At 39.1% G+C, this 14,950-nt stretch overlaps 1 protein-coding gene across 1 annotated transcript in view; it reads right to left on the bottom strand.

The window, feature by feature from the left end:
• Nucleotides 1–670: 670 nt before the first annotated feature.
• Nucleotides 671–14,950, bottom strand: part of syt9a (synaptotagmin IXa) — a 28,827-nt gene continuing 14,547 nt past the window's right edge. Inside the window, exons 4-7 of the mRNA XM_062415669.1 lie at nucleotides 3,860–3,980; nucleotides 3,590–3,761; nucleotides 3,226–3,355; nucleotides 671–739 (exon numbers count right to left, since the gene is read on the bottom strand). Coding sequence (XP_062271653.1) covers nucleotides 671–739; nucleotides 3,226–3,355; nucleotides 3,590–3,761; nucleotides 3,860–3,980 — 492 coding nt within the window. The remainder of the gene's footprint in view (nucleotides 740–3,225; nucleotides 3,356–3,589; nucleotides 3,762–3,859; nucleotides 3,981–14,950) is intronic.

The raw sequence follows: 14,950 nt of genomic DNA, 5'->3' as shown, positions 1-14,950 counted from the left end.
AGATAAAATAAAATAAATTTACAAACTAAAAATGATTTACAGTTATATTATATTGCACACAAACTTAACTTGGCAAAGATCAACAATGGTTGTGTTTTATGGAATAATATTTATTGATAACATTTAACATATTTACTTACAGATACGTTGTCTAGAAATTAACTGCCACTGCACTTCAACTGACAGAACAACACATCATATTCCCAAAGTAGAAACAGAAAGAGAAGAGGATATTCCATCAAACCATGACCTCATGCACCAATTCACCACCAAATATAAAAAAAACAGAATGGCAGTTTGACTGGTTGTACATTGTGCAAATACAGACTCACCTCATTAAAACAAGTAACAAGACTATGTAAAAAACAGGAACTACTGTATAAACCCAGGAATAGCACAGATGTAAAATGTCTGCATACACCTGTTGTTTTTCTTATGGAACATTATAGAAAAAAAACCATTCATCTTTGCGGTCATTCAACATGCAACTGATCCAGTTGAGCAGAGCTCAAGACAGTTTGTGTCTCTCTTTTCCATACTCCATATTATTATGGATGTCTGTATTCTTCTTTTAGGACCATGTGTGTGCTGCACTCAGCCGCACCACTGTCCAAAGGGTCAGCCAAGGCTCCAGGTTGATCAATATTTTTATTTAAACTCTTGCTCAAGGCTACGGAGAAGGAGGCGTCTTCAGAGAATTACAGGATCCTCCCTGGCTACTACCTGTGGTACCCTGGTACTACAAAGACAAGTCAAGCAGAAATAATGTAACAACAGTTAGAGTTGTGCTATACATATGTAAAACAAGTCTTATCTCATATAGTGATATAAGCAGATGTACAGTCATTAAAACAAAAACAAAAAAAGAGCCACATTTTCAAACTCTTGGAAACCTCCAAACACATTTATTCACGGTACCGGGTTATGAATTGGGCAGAAAAACAAAGAGTTATTGTCTCCGTTTTTATTTTTGTGGTCAGTTTATTTATGCATTCAATTATTTTTATTGGAATACATTCTGCTGCTGTGATTGTTTTGTTTGCCAACAGCAGGCAAAATGATAAAAGCTTTTGCAGGAGGAACGTGACTTACTTGGCAGGCAAACATGTAAACAGACCAGTGTTTGAAAACCTATTGGCATATTAGGACTACTTTGCAGTTTTTGGAGTGGCATAGAAGAAGATGAAGGGCTTTAGGAGACAGAATAACTTAGACTAAAATGACTTGGGAGGAAGTAAATAATGAATGTGGTTTCTTGAGGCTCCAATGGAGATTTCAAAGTACTACATACTCTAATAGCCTCGAACGAAACATAAAACTAGCTCAATTTCCAATTTTCTCAGACTCTTGCTGTCTCTTTGTGTTTTTCAGGTGCAGACCTTTGATGTGCACACAAATGCACACAATAAAACCATTATTCCAGACTGAGTGTATAGGTCAGTAATAACAAATTCTCAGTAAGACTTCTTCCTCTCTGTAAGAATATCAGTTATATAGCTCTATAGCCCTTACCCATTCTCTTTTACTTTTCTTTCTTTTAGCACATAATAACTGCCCACAGAGAGCTGATTGGCTCTCCTCTGCAACCACATCTAGCCCTTCATGCCTGAGGCCAAATCACATCAAGGCTTTGTCTACTCTTTCTCTTTCCCTAGTTTCTCTTTCCCTGTGCACTATCTAAAAAAAGAAGGACGATTAAGACTGAGTGGACTGGCACACAGGTGGTGAGGGGCCTGTCCTGTTTAGAGAGCTGACAGTCTTATAAGTTGGGGTTTACACCAGGCACTGTACATTGCCTTAATACCTTTGGCTAAAGATCTGATCCAGAGAAAGTTATGTTTCTGCTATCATATCCAGGTATATACTTGTAGACAAACTCTGTGGAATTTTTGGAATGAGCCACTTTGCTTTCACTGAAGATTATAAAGTTAGTTATTGCTTTTTTATTTGTATAAATGTTTCCAGGCGACTTGTAAACTCTGTCATTGATTTTTAAAAAATGTTTTTTATAATTTCGATCCAATAGCTTACAGCCAATTTCAGATTAATGCTGGCCAAAAATCGTTTTGCAGCCTCATTGTAGCAACAAACTGTATCAGTAAATACTAATGAGCCCACTGAGCCTTAATGACTGAGCAGTGATAAGCTTAATCACTTATTCATTTACACTTACTCCAAGTTTTTTTCTTCCAGCAGCTCTCTTCAGCCTTGGCTAAATAGCAAACATTAATTTTCTTGCTTTAAAATCTTTCATGTTTCCCATACTTATTTTTTTTAAATGGAATGCTTTTTATTAATGTTGAACATCAACTGCTATCCATGTTCACACACCCTCATTTACTCCAGGTTCTCAGAGTATGCAATTATATTTAAACTGGAAAGGATCACTGGTATTCTTCCTTCTTCACTTTATGTGGAAATTTCCACATAAAGTGAAGAAGCAAGAATACCAGTGGGCTCGAATGATCCTTTCATGTTTCTCATTATAATAACAGTTATCAGTTTATTTCCCCTAAATTATATTATTTTGCCTTTACCTTTCACTTCAAAAAACATTGGTGGCATACTATTTTATGTTGTATATATTTAAGTTTATTTCGATTACTATTGCAATTATCTATATATACAATAAAGTTAAAAAGCTTTTTTTATTAACATAATCTAATTTTCTGTAAATGTAGGCTACAGAAAATTATACATATTGCAATATATCTAACAAATCCTCCCTATATGAACTAAAAAAATGAAATGAAATTACATTATGGCTTAACATGATATTGGTCGCAACCACCACACCTGGCAGGAGTTAATTTCCTGCATCTTATGTGGGGTGGTTGGCATAACAATTGCTACCTCAGATGCCATTCCATCAATTGAGGTGGAACTGCGTACATTAGAATTATACAGCAACTATCTCCTGACTGAAAATAGTTTATTACACTGGTCTTTTAAAAGTCTGAGAGTCTGACAAAAGTAGATCATAGTCATTTACCAAATTTCTCACTGTTAATTAGATTCAGCCTCTGAAACCTGCTGGTGTTAAGCTATAGTACATAAAACTTTTTTACTACTGCAGGCAGCCTCAAAACTACTTTTTTCATAGTGTTAGTGGCAAATAATATTGTTTTCAGTTTTAAAACCTAGTCATTCCTCTGGTCAAATATAGTCATTCCTCATACATGCATGGAGAGACACACGTCAGAACCATCAAAGTAAAGTCTTCACCTCAACTATAGGATGCCAGTGGGCGACAGGTTTTCGAGGATATGTGAGCATTTCACTCCAGTGGTCTCGACCGAGGCTGTCTGCATCATTGCCAACCCGACACACACCAATGACCTCATTATGGCCTACACTGTAGGTGCAAGAGGGAAAGAGAAAACATTTGATCACAGCCTGCTCTGCAATGTGAAAATAATGATGCATAAGGGGTTGAGAAAAATGAAAATGTCAACCTAATTTACAAAATCATTAAAATACACAAAAATATTTATTCCTTAAAGTTCTGCAGCAAGTATAAATCAAAAAATGATTTATGCAAAAGAGCTAAATACTGTATGACTTATAAAGCTTGTTAGAAGTTCCTCACCGGTCGTAGTCCATCACTGCAATCAAAAGGCTGATCTGCTCTATGTTTTCTGGAGGGACATCAAAAACAATGGCCTCATTATACACTGGATTCAAAGTGTTCCTCTTGGTTGATGTCTTCCTTTTCTTCAGTCTGCGACCATCACACATTAGTGAAACCTTTACGTATGGATCTGTGAAGATGGGAGAACCAGAAGTGAAATACATTCATTTATATTCAGGTTACCAGTGAGGCTTTGTAGTTATCCACACAGTATCAGTGTTTAATTACCAGATGCACCGGTGATATCCATGGCCTTGAGATTGCGAGCCTTTATCATTGTAATGGTCAATCTGCCTGCAGTAGGCAGGTAACAGAGTGAAAGCATCAGATCCCCGAGGTCCACATTATCCTATAAGATAAAACAAAAGACATTTATGGTACATTAAGCTCTAATGTGAAATAAAGAAATGTTTTCAAGATATATTATTCAGGTTTTGTCACACAATCATCTTACTATAAAGGCAATGTTACTTTTATGTCTGATGTCAGTGATAATGACATTATTTCTAGTACTGCTGCTTTTATTGCTGGAGTTGGGGGTGTAGAATAATGGGTTGGCCATCTGACATTTGGTTACAGAATTGAAACAGGTTTCTATTAAGGAATACTCCCTTCTGTCACATCGCTCTAATAAAAACCTCCCCCATTTCACCAGAGACAGAGACTTCTGTTCAGCTGCAGAAAGGCAGAAGCTCACTTATCACTTGCTCTTAAAATAACTCTGCTAAAGAAGTGAGAACTACGAAAGCACACAAACGTGTCTGGTGAAGACAACAACTCCTACGGTACAATCTCTTACTGATCTACTGGTATGCCAGGAAGACTATGTTAGTATGCTGATTCCGGTGTCATCTGCTGTTAACGTTTGCTGTAATGGTTTTTGAAGGAAACTTCAATGAGTTAAATAGATAGATAGATATACTTTATTGATCCCAAGCTGGGACAAATCAGTGTGTGAAAACAAAAAACCTGAAAGTCTGTGAAATCATACTGAAATTGTAGAGTTGCTCTGTTAACCATAACTGGGAGAATCAAATAAGCTACAATGAGCCTAATATTGTTGAGAAAAATCCTACAGTATTAAGTTAAAGTAAGAACCTTTTGTTAATTTCAGGAATGCCATTTTGTTTGCAATGGTCCCTTTTACTAAGGCTCCTTGACCTTTTTAATTTAACATATACTTGTTGTTTCACACTGCCTGAGCTGGAGAATATGGCCAGGTGTTTGTTTTTTAGCCAAAGACACATTTCTGCTAAGTGTTTGTATCTGAGGTTGATCACTCAGCCACTGTAGAAAAGGAGGAGACAAACATGTTCCTGCTTTCCATTTCTTAAGTGAGAAGGGTCTGTTGTCTACTAGTAGGAGAGATCAGTGTCTTATGATGTTTAATTTTTGCAACAAGTTTTCGGTAATGTCTCAGACTCTTAGACAATTTTAGATGGTTGATCTTGGTCAATTAAGCTTCACTGAACAAAAAATAATCATGAAAACCACCTGTCTGAAAATGTAGTTACCTTCTGAGACATGGTTTTGGCTTGGTCAACGACACAATTGCCACATTTAAAGATTAGTATTGTACATTTCTGCAAATCAGATACACTGAATCTCTACCTTTCAATCTTTACATTTTAATGTTGATCACAGTTTAAGCTTCTGGTGTGTCATTCAACACTGCATTAAATGGCTATTGTCAGTTGTCTGTTTTATGGTGTGACAATGCTGTGGTAAAGGTCTGGTTAGGTTTAGGCACAAACCCCTTTGCCACTTTGTTAGAGTTAAGAAAAGATCATGGTTTGGGTTAGAAAACTCAGTTTTGTTGTTTTGTTGATAAATGGCTGCACATGTCCTGATGTCTCACTGAAAATACCCAGTTATGTCAGTTGAAACAGGAGCAAGAAGTGGTCTTGAACAGTGGTCTCTGCTGCTTTGATGCTTTTGCAACTTTCTGCCATGCAACTAACTCTCTAGCCAGCTACCCAACCCATATCCTCTTAACATGGAAGTGACCTCATATAGATGTCATCTGAACTTTGTCACTTCCCTTTGATATGTATTGTAGAAATGTTGATGTGCTATGTTTTAAACGTATTAAAAAGCAGAGATTTAAGATTTCTGTGGTTTGCAGAAATTCACAATGCCAACATTCTATTATTGAATCTAATTGTACATATTTTCATTGTTCATATTGAAAATATTCATATTATTATGGTCTAAATAAAAATGATTACATTCAATGTTTTTGCTCCCTTCCAAACACATACTCTCTCCTTTCTTTATAAAAAGGTTTGTCTCTATCATTTGTCAGCACTGCTAAGCACAAATGTCCTTTTCTGTGACATGGCACTTGTTTTTATTCTGTGGTGTGTCTGTGAATGTGAGTGTATGGATGTGAGAAAGAGAAAGCAGGGGAGAGAGACTGAGAAATAAAGAGGGTGTGAGAGAGACAGACAGACAAGTCTCCTCTCCTGAGAACTAAATTGCCTTGTTTCTTGATGTGGATCTTTTATTACTATCAGGATCAACAAGGCTATGGAATAAGCCATTTTAATGTGCGTGATGGATTAACTGACAACCCCTCCAGAAAATGCTTTCCACATCCCAGATGAATCCTATGGGCTTGCTTCATAGACCATGGTCTATTATAATTTGAGATACGGGTGGAAAGAGAGAGATTTGTGTCGTGTTTCAAGTGCTCCTGAATCCTTCTTAGGCACTTAACATGACATTTAATACCGGCAGGTGGAATGTTATACTGCAAGTCTATGATAATCGGGCTATATCCCTGTACTTGTGTATGTCATAGCATACTAAAAGTTTAATAGTATCATACACAATTTAATAGTATATTGCCTTTGTCATTTTAAAATCATGAAAAAACCAATCTGCTTTTATTGAATAGCAAATCAAGAAAAATCTGGCAAACAAACAAACCATATGGTCAGTCCCACCAGCAATCATGACTTAATGATAATCCTGTCATTTCTATCAAATGAGGCAATGACTCTTTAAAATGATTATGACAAATTGGCTATACTGTATTAGTTGTAAAACCTCTGTACCAGTGTCCTATGGTGATTGGCTTTCTTATGAGGCTGTTTGTGTTGGGGCATGAGTATGTGCACAAATGAGAACAAGTGAGTGCAAGATGCTGTGTGTGCAAAATTGGGTAAAAAACCCCCAAAACAAAACTGAACTGTGAGAATAAAGCATGCCAGATGCTGTGAATCTCTGGTGCCCATTACCACCTGTCACATACCTTTCTGTCTTAGCTGGGTAACACTGATTAACAATCAATATTAAAAGGGCAGAAGTATCAGTACTGCCCTAGAAAACAACGATATGTTGAGAGTTTACGGAAAATATCAATACTTTTGTCAATATTAATATTCCCTTGAAGTCTCTATCTGATGCACTGACAGAACACACAAAGGTCATTTTTATCAGCCTCTTCTTCTCACTTACTGGTCTGTTTTTATTATTTTTTGCCAGGGAAAACCAAAAAAATATCTCATGATAAATGTAGAAAGATCAAATGAAGACCAATTAGGAACTATAGTGCAGGACAATTACTTTTTTGTAAGGAATTCTGTTGTTCAATGGCAACTGTAACTGAACATCATTATTTTTTATTTCTTTTTGCCCTTTAATTAACTTTACTGGTGAGGCCACTCTTAACTGCAGAGCACACTGAAATATGTATGTACTTGAAAATCTGTCCATTTTCATGTGCTATTTCATACAGGCTCCACCCTCTACTGGACCCTATAAGTAATACTCTCCTCCAATCACACACACAATCATCCATTAAAATCTGCATGTACATAGTTAGCCAATCAGAATGCGCCTGGACGAATCTGCTCACTGATCTTACCTCTCCATGGATGGAGTTGCCACACCAACAAGCTCATTCCTACCCATCCTGGCTTCTACGCCACTGCTGACGGACATTCTTCTGCTTTTGCCTCGGTCAGGACCACACAGAGAACGGCATGATGTAGCCAATGCCCTGCATTTACTGCAGAGGAATTCCTCATTTCAACACTGGCAACAGTGGGACCATTTTCAGCTGTGTGACATCTTTCTCTACTGTAATGAGAGTAACCCGAAGCTTGAGATAGATCTCTGTGTCAATGATGCTCCTGCTTCATCTAGTGACCCACAGCTGCCACCGGATGCCTGAGCTGAGATTGTCCCAGCGGTTTCGCAGATGAACGATGACAGCATCCTTTTGTCTATGTCTGCAACATCGCTGTCCTTCAGAAATCCACCTCTTACTTCAGGCAGAAGAGCATGTAGGGCTCACACTGCCCCACCTATAGCGCCCCAAACAGGTTGCAAGCCACATTAAGGCTGCAAGCCTTTTGCAACTGTGCAACCTTGCCCATGCCGACATGTCAGCCCACCTGGATGTGTCGGCAAAGGGCACTGCCCCCTACTGCCACTGGTCGTCTTAATTTTTTCTGCTGTGTTGAAAATGTAATATAATGTAATAAAACAAATAACATTTTCGTCAAAAATGTCTCCTGCCTCTTCAGCCCTCAATGACACTTTCATGATAGTGACCCTGCCTTCTTCATCCAGCTGGTCACAGAGGCTGCGTAATGCAGAAAGCAGCCTCTATGACTCAGCTGGCGCCACTGTCTCACTTCCCTCAGTTAGTGAAACAGACTGCAGGCAGCCTCATTCAGTTGCAGGCTGTGCTAGCCACAAAAAAAAGCTCAGTGCTGAACCCACTCATGTTATGTTAGGTGCGATGTTGTGAGAAAGAAACACATCCCGCCCAACATAGCAACAGATCTGTCTCTGGTCACTGGTGCCATTATCTATTGGACCAGCCAGCATAGTTTGTCTCCCTGGCAATGGGTGATGCAGCAAGTAGCATTCTATCCCTACTGAGGAATAATGTTTCGCTCATACGCAATGACTTGGGAGAGGACTCTTCATGTCTGTTTATTGTCAATATTGTCAATTATTGTTAATGATATTGCAGCCGGTAGCATAACTTCCTCCGTATAGAGTAATGGCCCAGGCCTGCCCACGAACCAAAGAAAGGAGCCATCACATCTGCTCGGCTCCACTCTGGTTATTTCTGTTGGAGGGGAACAGACCCACTGACACATCATCAAACGTTGTGTTGAGGCAGCCAATGGTGACATGTTCACAGACCACATCATTGCCTCAGCCCCCCATAGGCCAATCTTCCTTTTATGGAAGGTTTGACGGTGGGAAGAGCTAAATCGGAGCACCACAGCTTTCTTCCTGCTGCCCCCCAAGTGACCGTCCACCCTGTGGCACAGTTTTATGAGGAATGGCATCATAGGCAGGAGATCCAGGATCTGTTGCTACAAGAGGCCTTCTTGATAGTTCCCACTCATGGCAGACAGAGGGGGTTGTACTCTAAGTACTTCCTGATTCCAAAGAAGATGGGAGGTTTTAAACCCATGTTGGTTGTCCACATTCTGAAACAGTACATTGCCTGACAGATATGCTAATCATCAGGAGATATGCTTGAACTTTTGAACTCTTCTGCACCATCACTTGAAAGATGCATATTTTCATGTCAAGGAAGCACCGACACACAGGAAAGGGGAAAGCCTACGTGTACAACAGGCTACCATTTCAACCAGAGCATGAGGGTCTTGTTCTACTTAGATGACCTCATTGTCATGGCTAGACCCAGGGGATAGACCATTTTCCCACACAGCCAAGTTGGTGATGCACCTAATCTGGATCAGTTTCACTACAACTGAAAGAACAGTGGACACTATCATTTCAGCCGCTCTGTGCATGTCCTCGCACAGAGCAAGGCTGAACATAGGAGCTCAGCTTTGTCTGTCTGGGGAAGCTACCGTCATTGCGGGCGAGTGCGCCTGCAGTTAGAAAGCGATTATTAGACTAAAACATTGAAATATGCCAATTCTGATATGTTCATATAGCTTACTCAAAACAGACGGGGCAACATAACGCAGACAAGTTAGCTTACCGTTTCTAGGTGATATGCCATGTTAGACATCCCAACCTGCAGAAAGTCATTTCAGGGAGGTCCATTCCGAGGGGGGGGGGTTACACTATGTGTCTGTCCGGGGGCGGGTGCGGGGGCGGGGGGTGCGATCGGTGTAATAAGCAGCAACACAGAGGATGCTTTGCTCTCACACCGGCTGCATTTATAGTCACACAAACACAAAAACACACACGCGCTGTCACTCTCTGGTGCGCGCTCTTGCTCGTTCACTCCAGATTCCGGGAGAATACGTCTCATTTGCGGGCGTCCGTTATCTATTTTTGTAAAATGCTGCCACACTGCCGATGTCTTTGACATGGTAGAGGAGGACTGACTGTAAATTAAACGCTCACAATTAAATAAATATTCAGCAAACCACCAGACCAAGGCCTTCTAGTACTTTCTTCAATCTGTCTCCAGTGGGTTGGGCTAATCCAAAAAAAGTGAAAACAAGAGGGGTGTTCTGAAGACAGACTGTTAACTGTGAAACAGGGGTGCTCTGAAAACACCCCCATTAGCAATTAGTGCTTTCCACCTGATGAAATTAACACAGCAAAAAATCGACCAATCAGAATTTTGGTCGAGCCAGAACGTATAGACCAATAAATCGACTAGTCGACTGGGAGATTACAGCCCTAGTATGAACACTGGATTTTTTTTTTTATCACCACACAGCCAGGTAACAAACCATGATAAGATATTCACTGACAAAAAGTGTATTGGCTTAGTATCTCTGATTTGCCCTTTTATTTGCTTTATTTCTGTATATGCTGTAATGCATTTTGCATCAACTGTGTTGTGTATTGTGAGGCAGTCATGTATATTAACACTATACTCAAAATCTAGGGTTGCTTGATATTTTTGTCTCTCAAAATACTCAAACTCATACTCAAAACCCAGTTAGAATTTAAATGTATCATGAAAGTGGAGCACAGCTGGCGTATTTGTGGATGCCAAGTAGGGTAATGAGGGCCTAACATACAGCTTGTAAGGTGTGAATAGCCATTTCTTTCCTGGTTAGCCAAGCAACTATGTATCAGAATTTCAGTGCACTGTTCTACAGTTAGTATGGTCAAGCCCACGAAGACGATAGCAAGTGTGTGTGTGTGTGTGTGTGTGTGTGTGTGTGAGAGAGAGAGAGAGAGAGAGAGAGAGAGAGAGAGGGAGCGAGAGAGACAAAGAGAGAGAGAGAGAGAGAGAGAGAGAGAGAGAGAGAGAGAGAGAGAGAGAGAGAGAGAGAGGAAGAGGAAGAGAGAGAGAGAGAAGCAGAGAGAGAGAGAAGCATAAATATTCTGCCGGACAGTATTTTTAGAGGGCATGAGTAGGAAGCTGTTAATGGTCTTCAACTCGGTGAATATAAGACTTTCTGCAGTTAACCATTGCCATTACTTTGAACAGTTGCCATATTTTAGTAAGCTGATATCTGTTTTAATCAGTGTGGGAAGATTACTTTGGAAATGTATTTGGTTACAATTACAAGTTACCCTGTTGAAAATGTAAAAGTAGTGTAACGATTTCAATTACTTTCTCAAAGTAATGTAACTAATTACATTTGATTACATTTTGATTACTTTTCAATGTTAGGGCCCTGGTCTGCTTTTTGTACGAAGTTGTGTTTGCAGACATCCCAACCTGCAAAAAGTTATTTCAGGGAGGTCCGTTCCAGGGTGGGGTTACAATTAGTTGGTGGTGGTGGGCAGGGGTGTAGCACCAAATTCTGGGCCCCCATACATAAGCCTCCTGAAGGGCCCCCCACCCCACCCTAGACCCACCCCCGCCGCCCCCCAAACACACACACTGTACTCTACCCTTAAGATGTTTTACTGTGGTTTGTGAATTGTGTTGTTTTCAGTTTGATCTCACAGTATTGGAGATCGCAAGGCAGGCCTATTAATGACCCCCAAAGTAGACTATAATAATTTACTTCCTAGGTTACTTCAAAAAATTGCTAAGGCTACTGTACAATAATATACAACCACAAAAGACTCACCAGTCAGTCAGATTTTACTTTCAAAAGAAATGTAAACAGGTTTCTATAATGCCACACATGGCTTAACATTGCTGTGATGTGATGATGTTAAACTCTGGATCCTTAATAAACAATAAACAGCAACACAATTCTACATCTAAAAACAAAACATGACTCAATAGTCATTATGACCTCCACTCAAGTCTGCAGTAGAGGAGAATGGAGTAGCTGATCCACTTTCTGTCACTGTTTCTGAAAGAGACTTTTGATTGAAAAGGTAAGATTTGGATTTGCTAACGGGTAATGGACATTTGCTGTATTATGTGCTAGGTTACTTATGCCATTAACTAGATTTTTAAATTATTATCAGCATCAATATCATCAATAATAACTGCTAAGCATGTTTTAAAATGAGTAGGCTGCTGCAATAGTTACAAATAGCATTTTATAATAACTGTTATAAGTCTATTTAGCCTTCACCTAAGAGGGCTATTGATTTTGGTGAAATTGGATGTGTTAATGGTTGTCTCCATTCAAAGCAGTCTCAAGCAGTTCACACACTCTCACACCACACCTGACATGCCCCCCCCCCTTCAGGAGATTGGGATGCGATCTCACGCCAATCTTGGGAGGTCTGATTAAAACCATGGTATTTCATCTATCATAATGTGCTTTAACATTTGGGCTGAACTAACCTTTCCTTGAAAAAAACGTTGTAGGCTTCTGGTTGCCTAGTCTTTGCTTTCTTTCCTTCTCCTCTCTCTCCTTTCTCTTCTGGCAGCCTAATTTACTCTTTGAGAGAGACATGTTGCTGCATAGAGCACTGTGTAAGAATGAGTTGCTTAACAACCATAGACTGTATATAAAAAGTTAGCAACCGTTAGCGAGTCCTACCAGGCGGAATGAACCATTTTGCATTTTTGCAAGGGGGTGCAGTTAATCTCAGACAGTCTTAATTTGATTAAAGCAACCTTATTATTTAACTTTCATAGCAACTTTGATTTTATTTTAATATTTATGACGTCGTTCTTTATAACTGATATATTTAAACAAAAGCCCAGGGCCCCTCTGTGCTTGGGGCCCTGGTACACCATTCCAATTTCTCCCCCCACTTCGACGCCCGTGGTGGTGGGTGGGGGGCGAGATAGGTGTGATCGGTCTAATAAGCAGCAACACAGAGCTATAAAGCTGCGTTCACACCAAAAGCGTCTGACACGAAAAAAATCGCTTATATTGCGCTGCTTGATCATAAATATCAATTTTTGGATCATCGCTTCATTCGCGCTTGTGACGTCGGGAGAAACTCGCCGCTGATTAGATGCTGCAGCGCGATGTCGGCTGAAAAGTTCCATTTTTCCAACTTTATTCGCGCTGCTTCAGACGCTTCATTCGCTTCATTCGCGCCGCCTGAAATGAAAACGCGTGTTACAGCGACATTTACATTGATTTTTTTATGTAGACTTGCTGCTCAATTCGCGTCAGACGCTTTTGGTCTGAACACCACTTAAGGACTCTTTGCTCTCACATGCGTTGCATTTATAGTCACACAAACACACACAGACTCTCTAGTGCGCGCTCTTGTTCGTTCACTCCAGATTCCGGGAGATTGGATCTCATTTGTGGGCGTCTGGGACGTCTGTGTTTGTATTTTCAACACAGGAACGTATTCTTCTGCGCCTCCGACATGTTGCTGAGTCTGACTGAATGGCACATGACCAGAGACAGCCAATCAGAAGCGTCAGTATCCAACTTGCGGCTTTGGAAGGAGGATATTGATATGAAAAAAACTATTTGATAAATACAAACCGCGATTTATGTAATTAAAATTGTAATCATGGAAATTTCCAAAAGCAACTGTAATTTAATTACACATTTTCTCCCAGTAATGTAACAGATTACAATTATGTAAATTTTGTAATTAAATTACGTAACATTGTTACATGTAATTTGTTACTCCCCAACACTTGTTGTAATTGGTAGCCCAGAGAATCGACAGATAGCCCTAAATTGTGCACAACATTGAAGTCACACACACACAAAACAGTTTCAGATAAAAATAAATAGGAAAACATCAATTAGAGGAAAAAGTATCACTGTTCTTCTACCTCATACTCCATTATGTGGAAATAATACAAAAATACTACTGCCCAACAGCCTTATAGTATGTTGAACATTACACAATATCAGAGATAGTTCTGTTGAGATTATTATTAGGACAAATGACATCATTTAGCTGGTTATCCTACCATAACCTTTCTCTCTGCTTACTTTTGAAACCTGAGAATTAACAAGGGTGACAATTAATTTGTATGATTATGAAAATGATTAATGTAATACAATATGCAAAATTCAAGTTCTTCAAAAACAAAAACATAATAAGGTTTGTGTTTGGAATGAGCACATCTAGTGAAATGGCCAAATGTAAGGGGTGTATTCTCTATGGATGTGTTTCTCTGTCATAGAGTACCATAGGACAAATATGTTATATTTCATCAATAAGAGAATTCACTGCAAGGTTAGCAAGCTGTCCATTTAAACTGACCTATACCAGTGAAGTTTACACATAACTTGCTGTTTCCAGGGGTGTGCTAGTGAGGCCTGAGAGAACAAAAGCGAACACAATTTCCCTGTGCCAGTTATTTCCATGACCCATCAGATTCAAATTTGATTTTAGACTTTTCTTCTAAGTTGGGTAGAGTTAATCAAGTTTTTCTATCTATTACAAACTCAAACTCCAGTTCGAAACTCTATGATTGCATTTAAATATAAATGAATAATTCAAATTGTCAGTTAGTGCACATCTCATCCCCATTGAATATTCAAGTACAAAAATAAATAAATAAAACCACATCAGTCTCATTATGATTGTGGTTGATTTTTTAAGCCTGTCAATATTGTGAAAAGAAATTGGGTAACACTTTACTTGAAGGTATCGTCATAAGAGTGACATGACACTGTCATAACTGTTGTATGACACAATCATGAACGTGTCATAAACATTATGTCAATGTCAAACGTTTGTGACTGTTGTCATTAAGTGTCATTCGGTTTTCGTAATGACAAGTTGACATTTTTTGGGTTGTCTTAATTATGACAACTTGACATTAATCAAAGTGACATGACCAGAAGTTGTCTTTGTCATGACAACTTGACATTTAATTTGTTTAGGATGTCCTTATTATGACAATTTGATATTAATCAAAGTGACATTACCAGAAAATGTCTTGGTCATGACATCTTGACATTAACAAAATATGCACCTATTTTTGTCTTTATTGCAAGTTGACATAATGATTATTATAATTAGATGTGCAAGGTTAAAGACCAATTCTAGCACTTGGTCATAGAT

The sequence above is a fragment of the Scomber scombrus genome, chromosome 1 (genome assembly GCF_963691925.1).
Source record: "Scomber scombrus chromosome 1, fScoSco1.1, whole genome shotgun sequence".
Taxonomy (NCBI): Eukaryota; Metazoa; Chordata; class Actinopteri; order Scombriformes; family Scombridae; genus Scomber; species Scomber scombrus.
The sequence above is the reverse complement of the archived record's forward strand: the minus strand, read 5'-3'. Positions and strand labels throughout refer to the sequence as shown.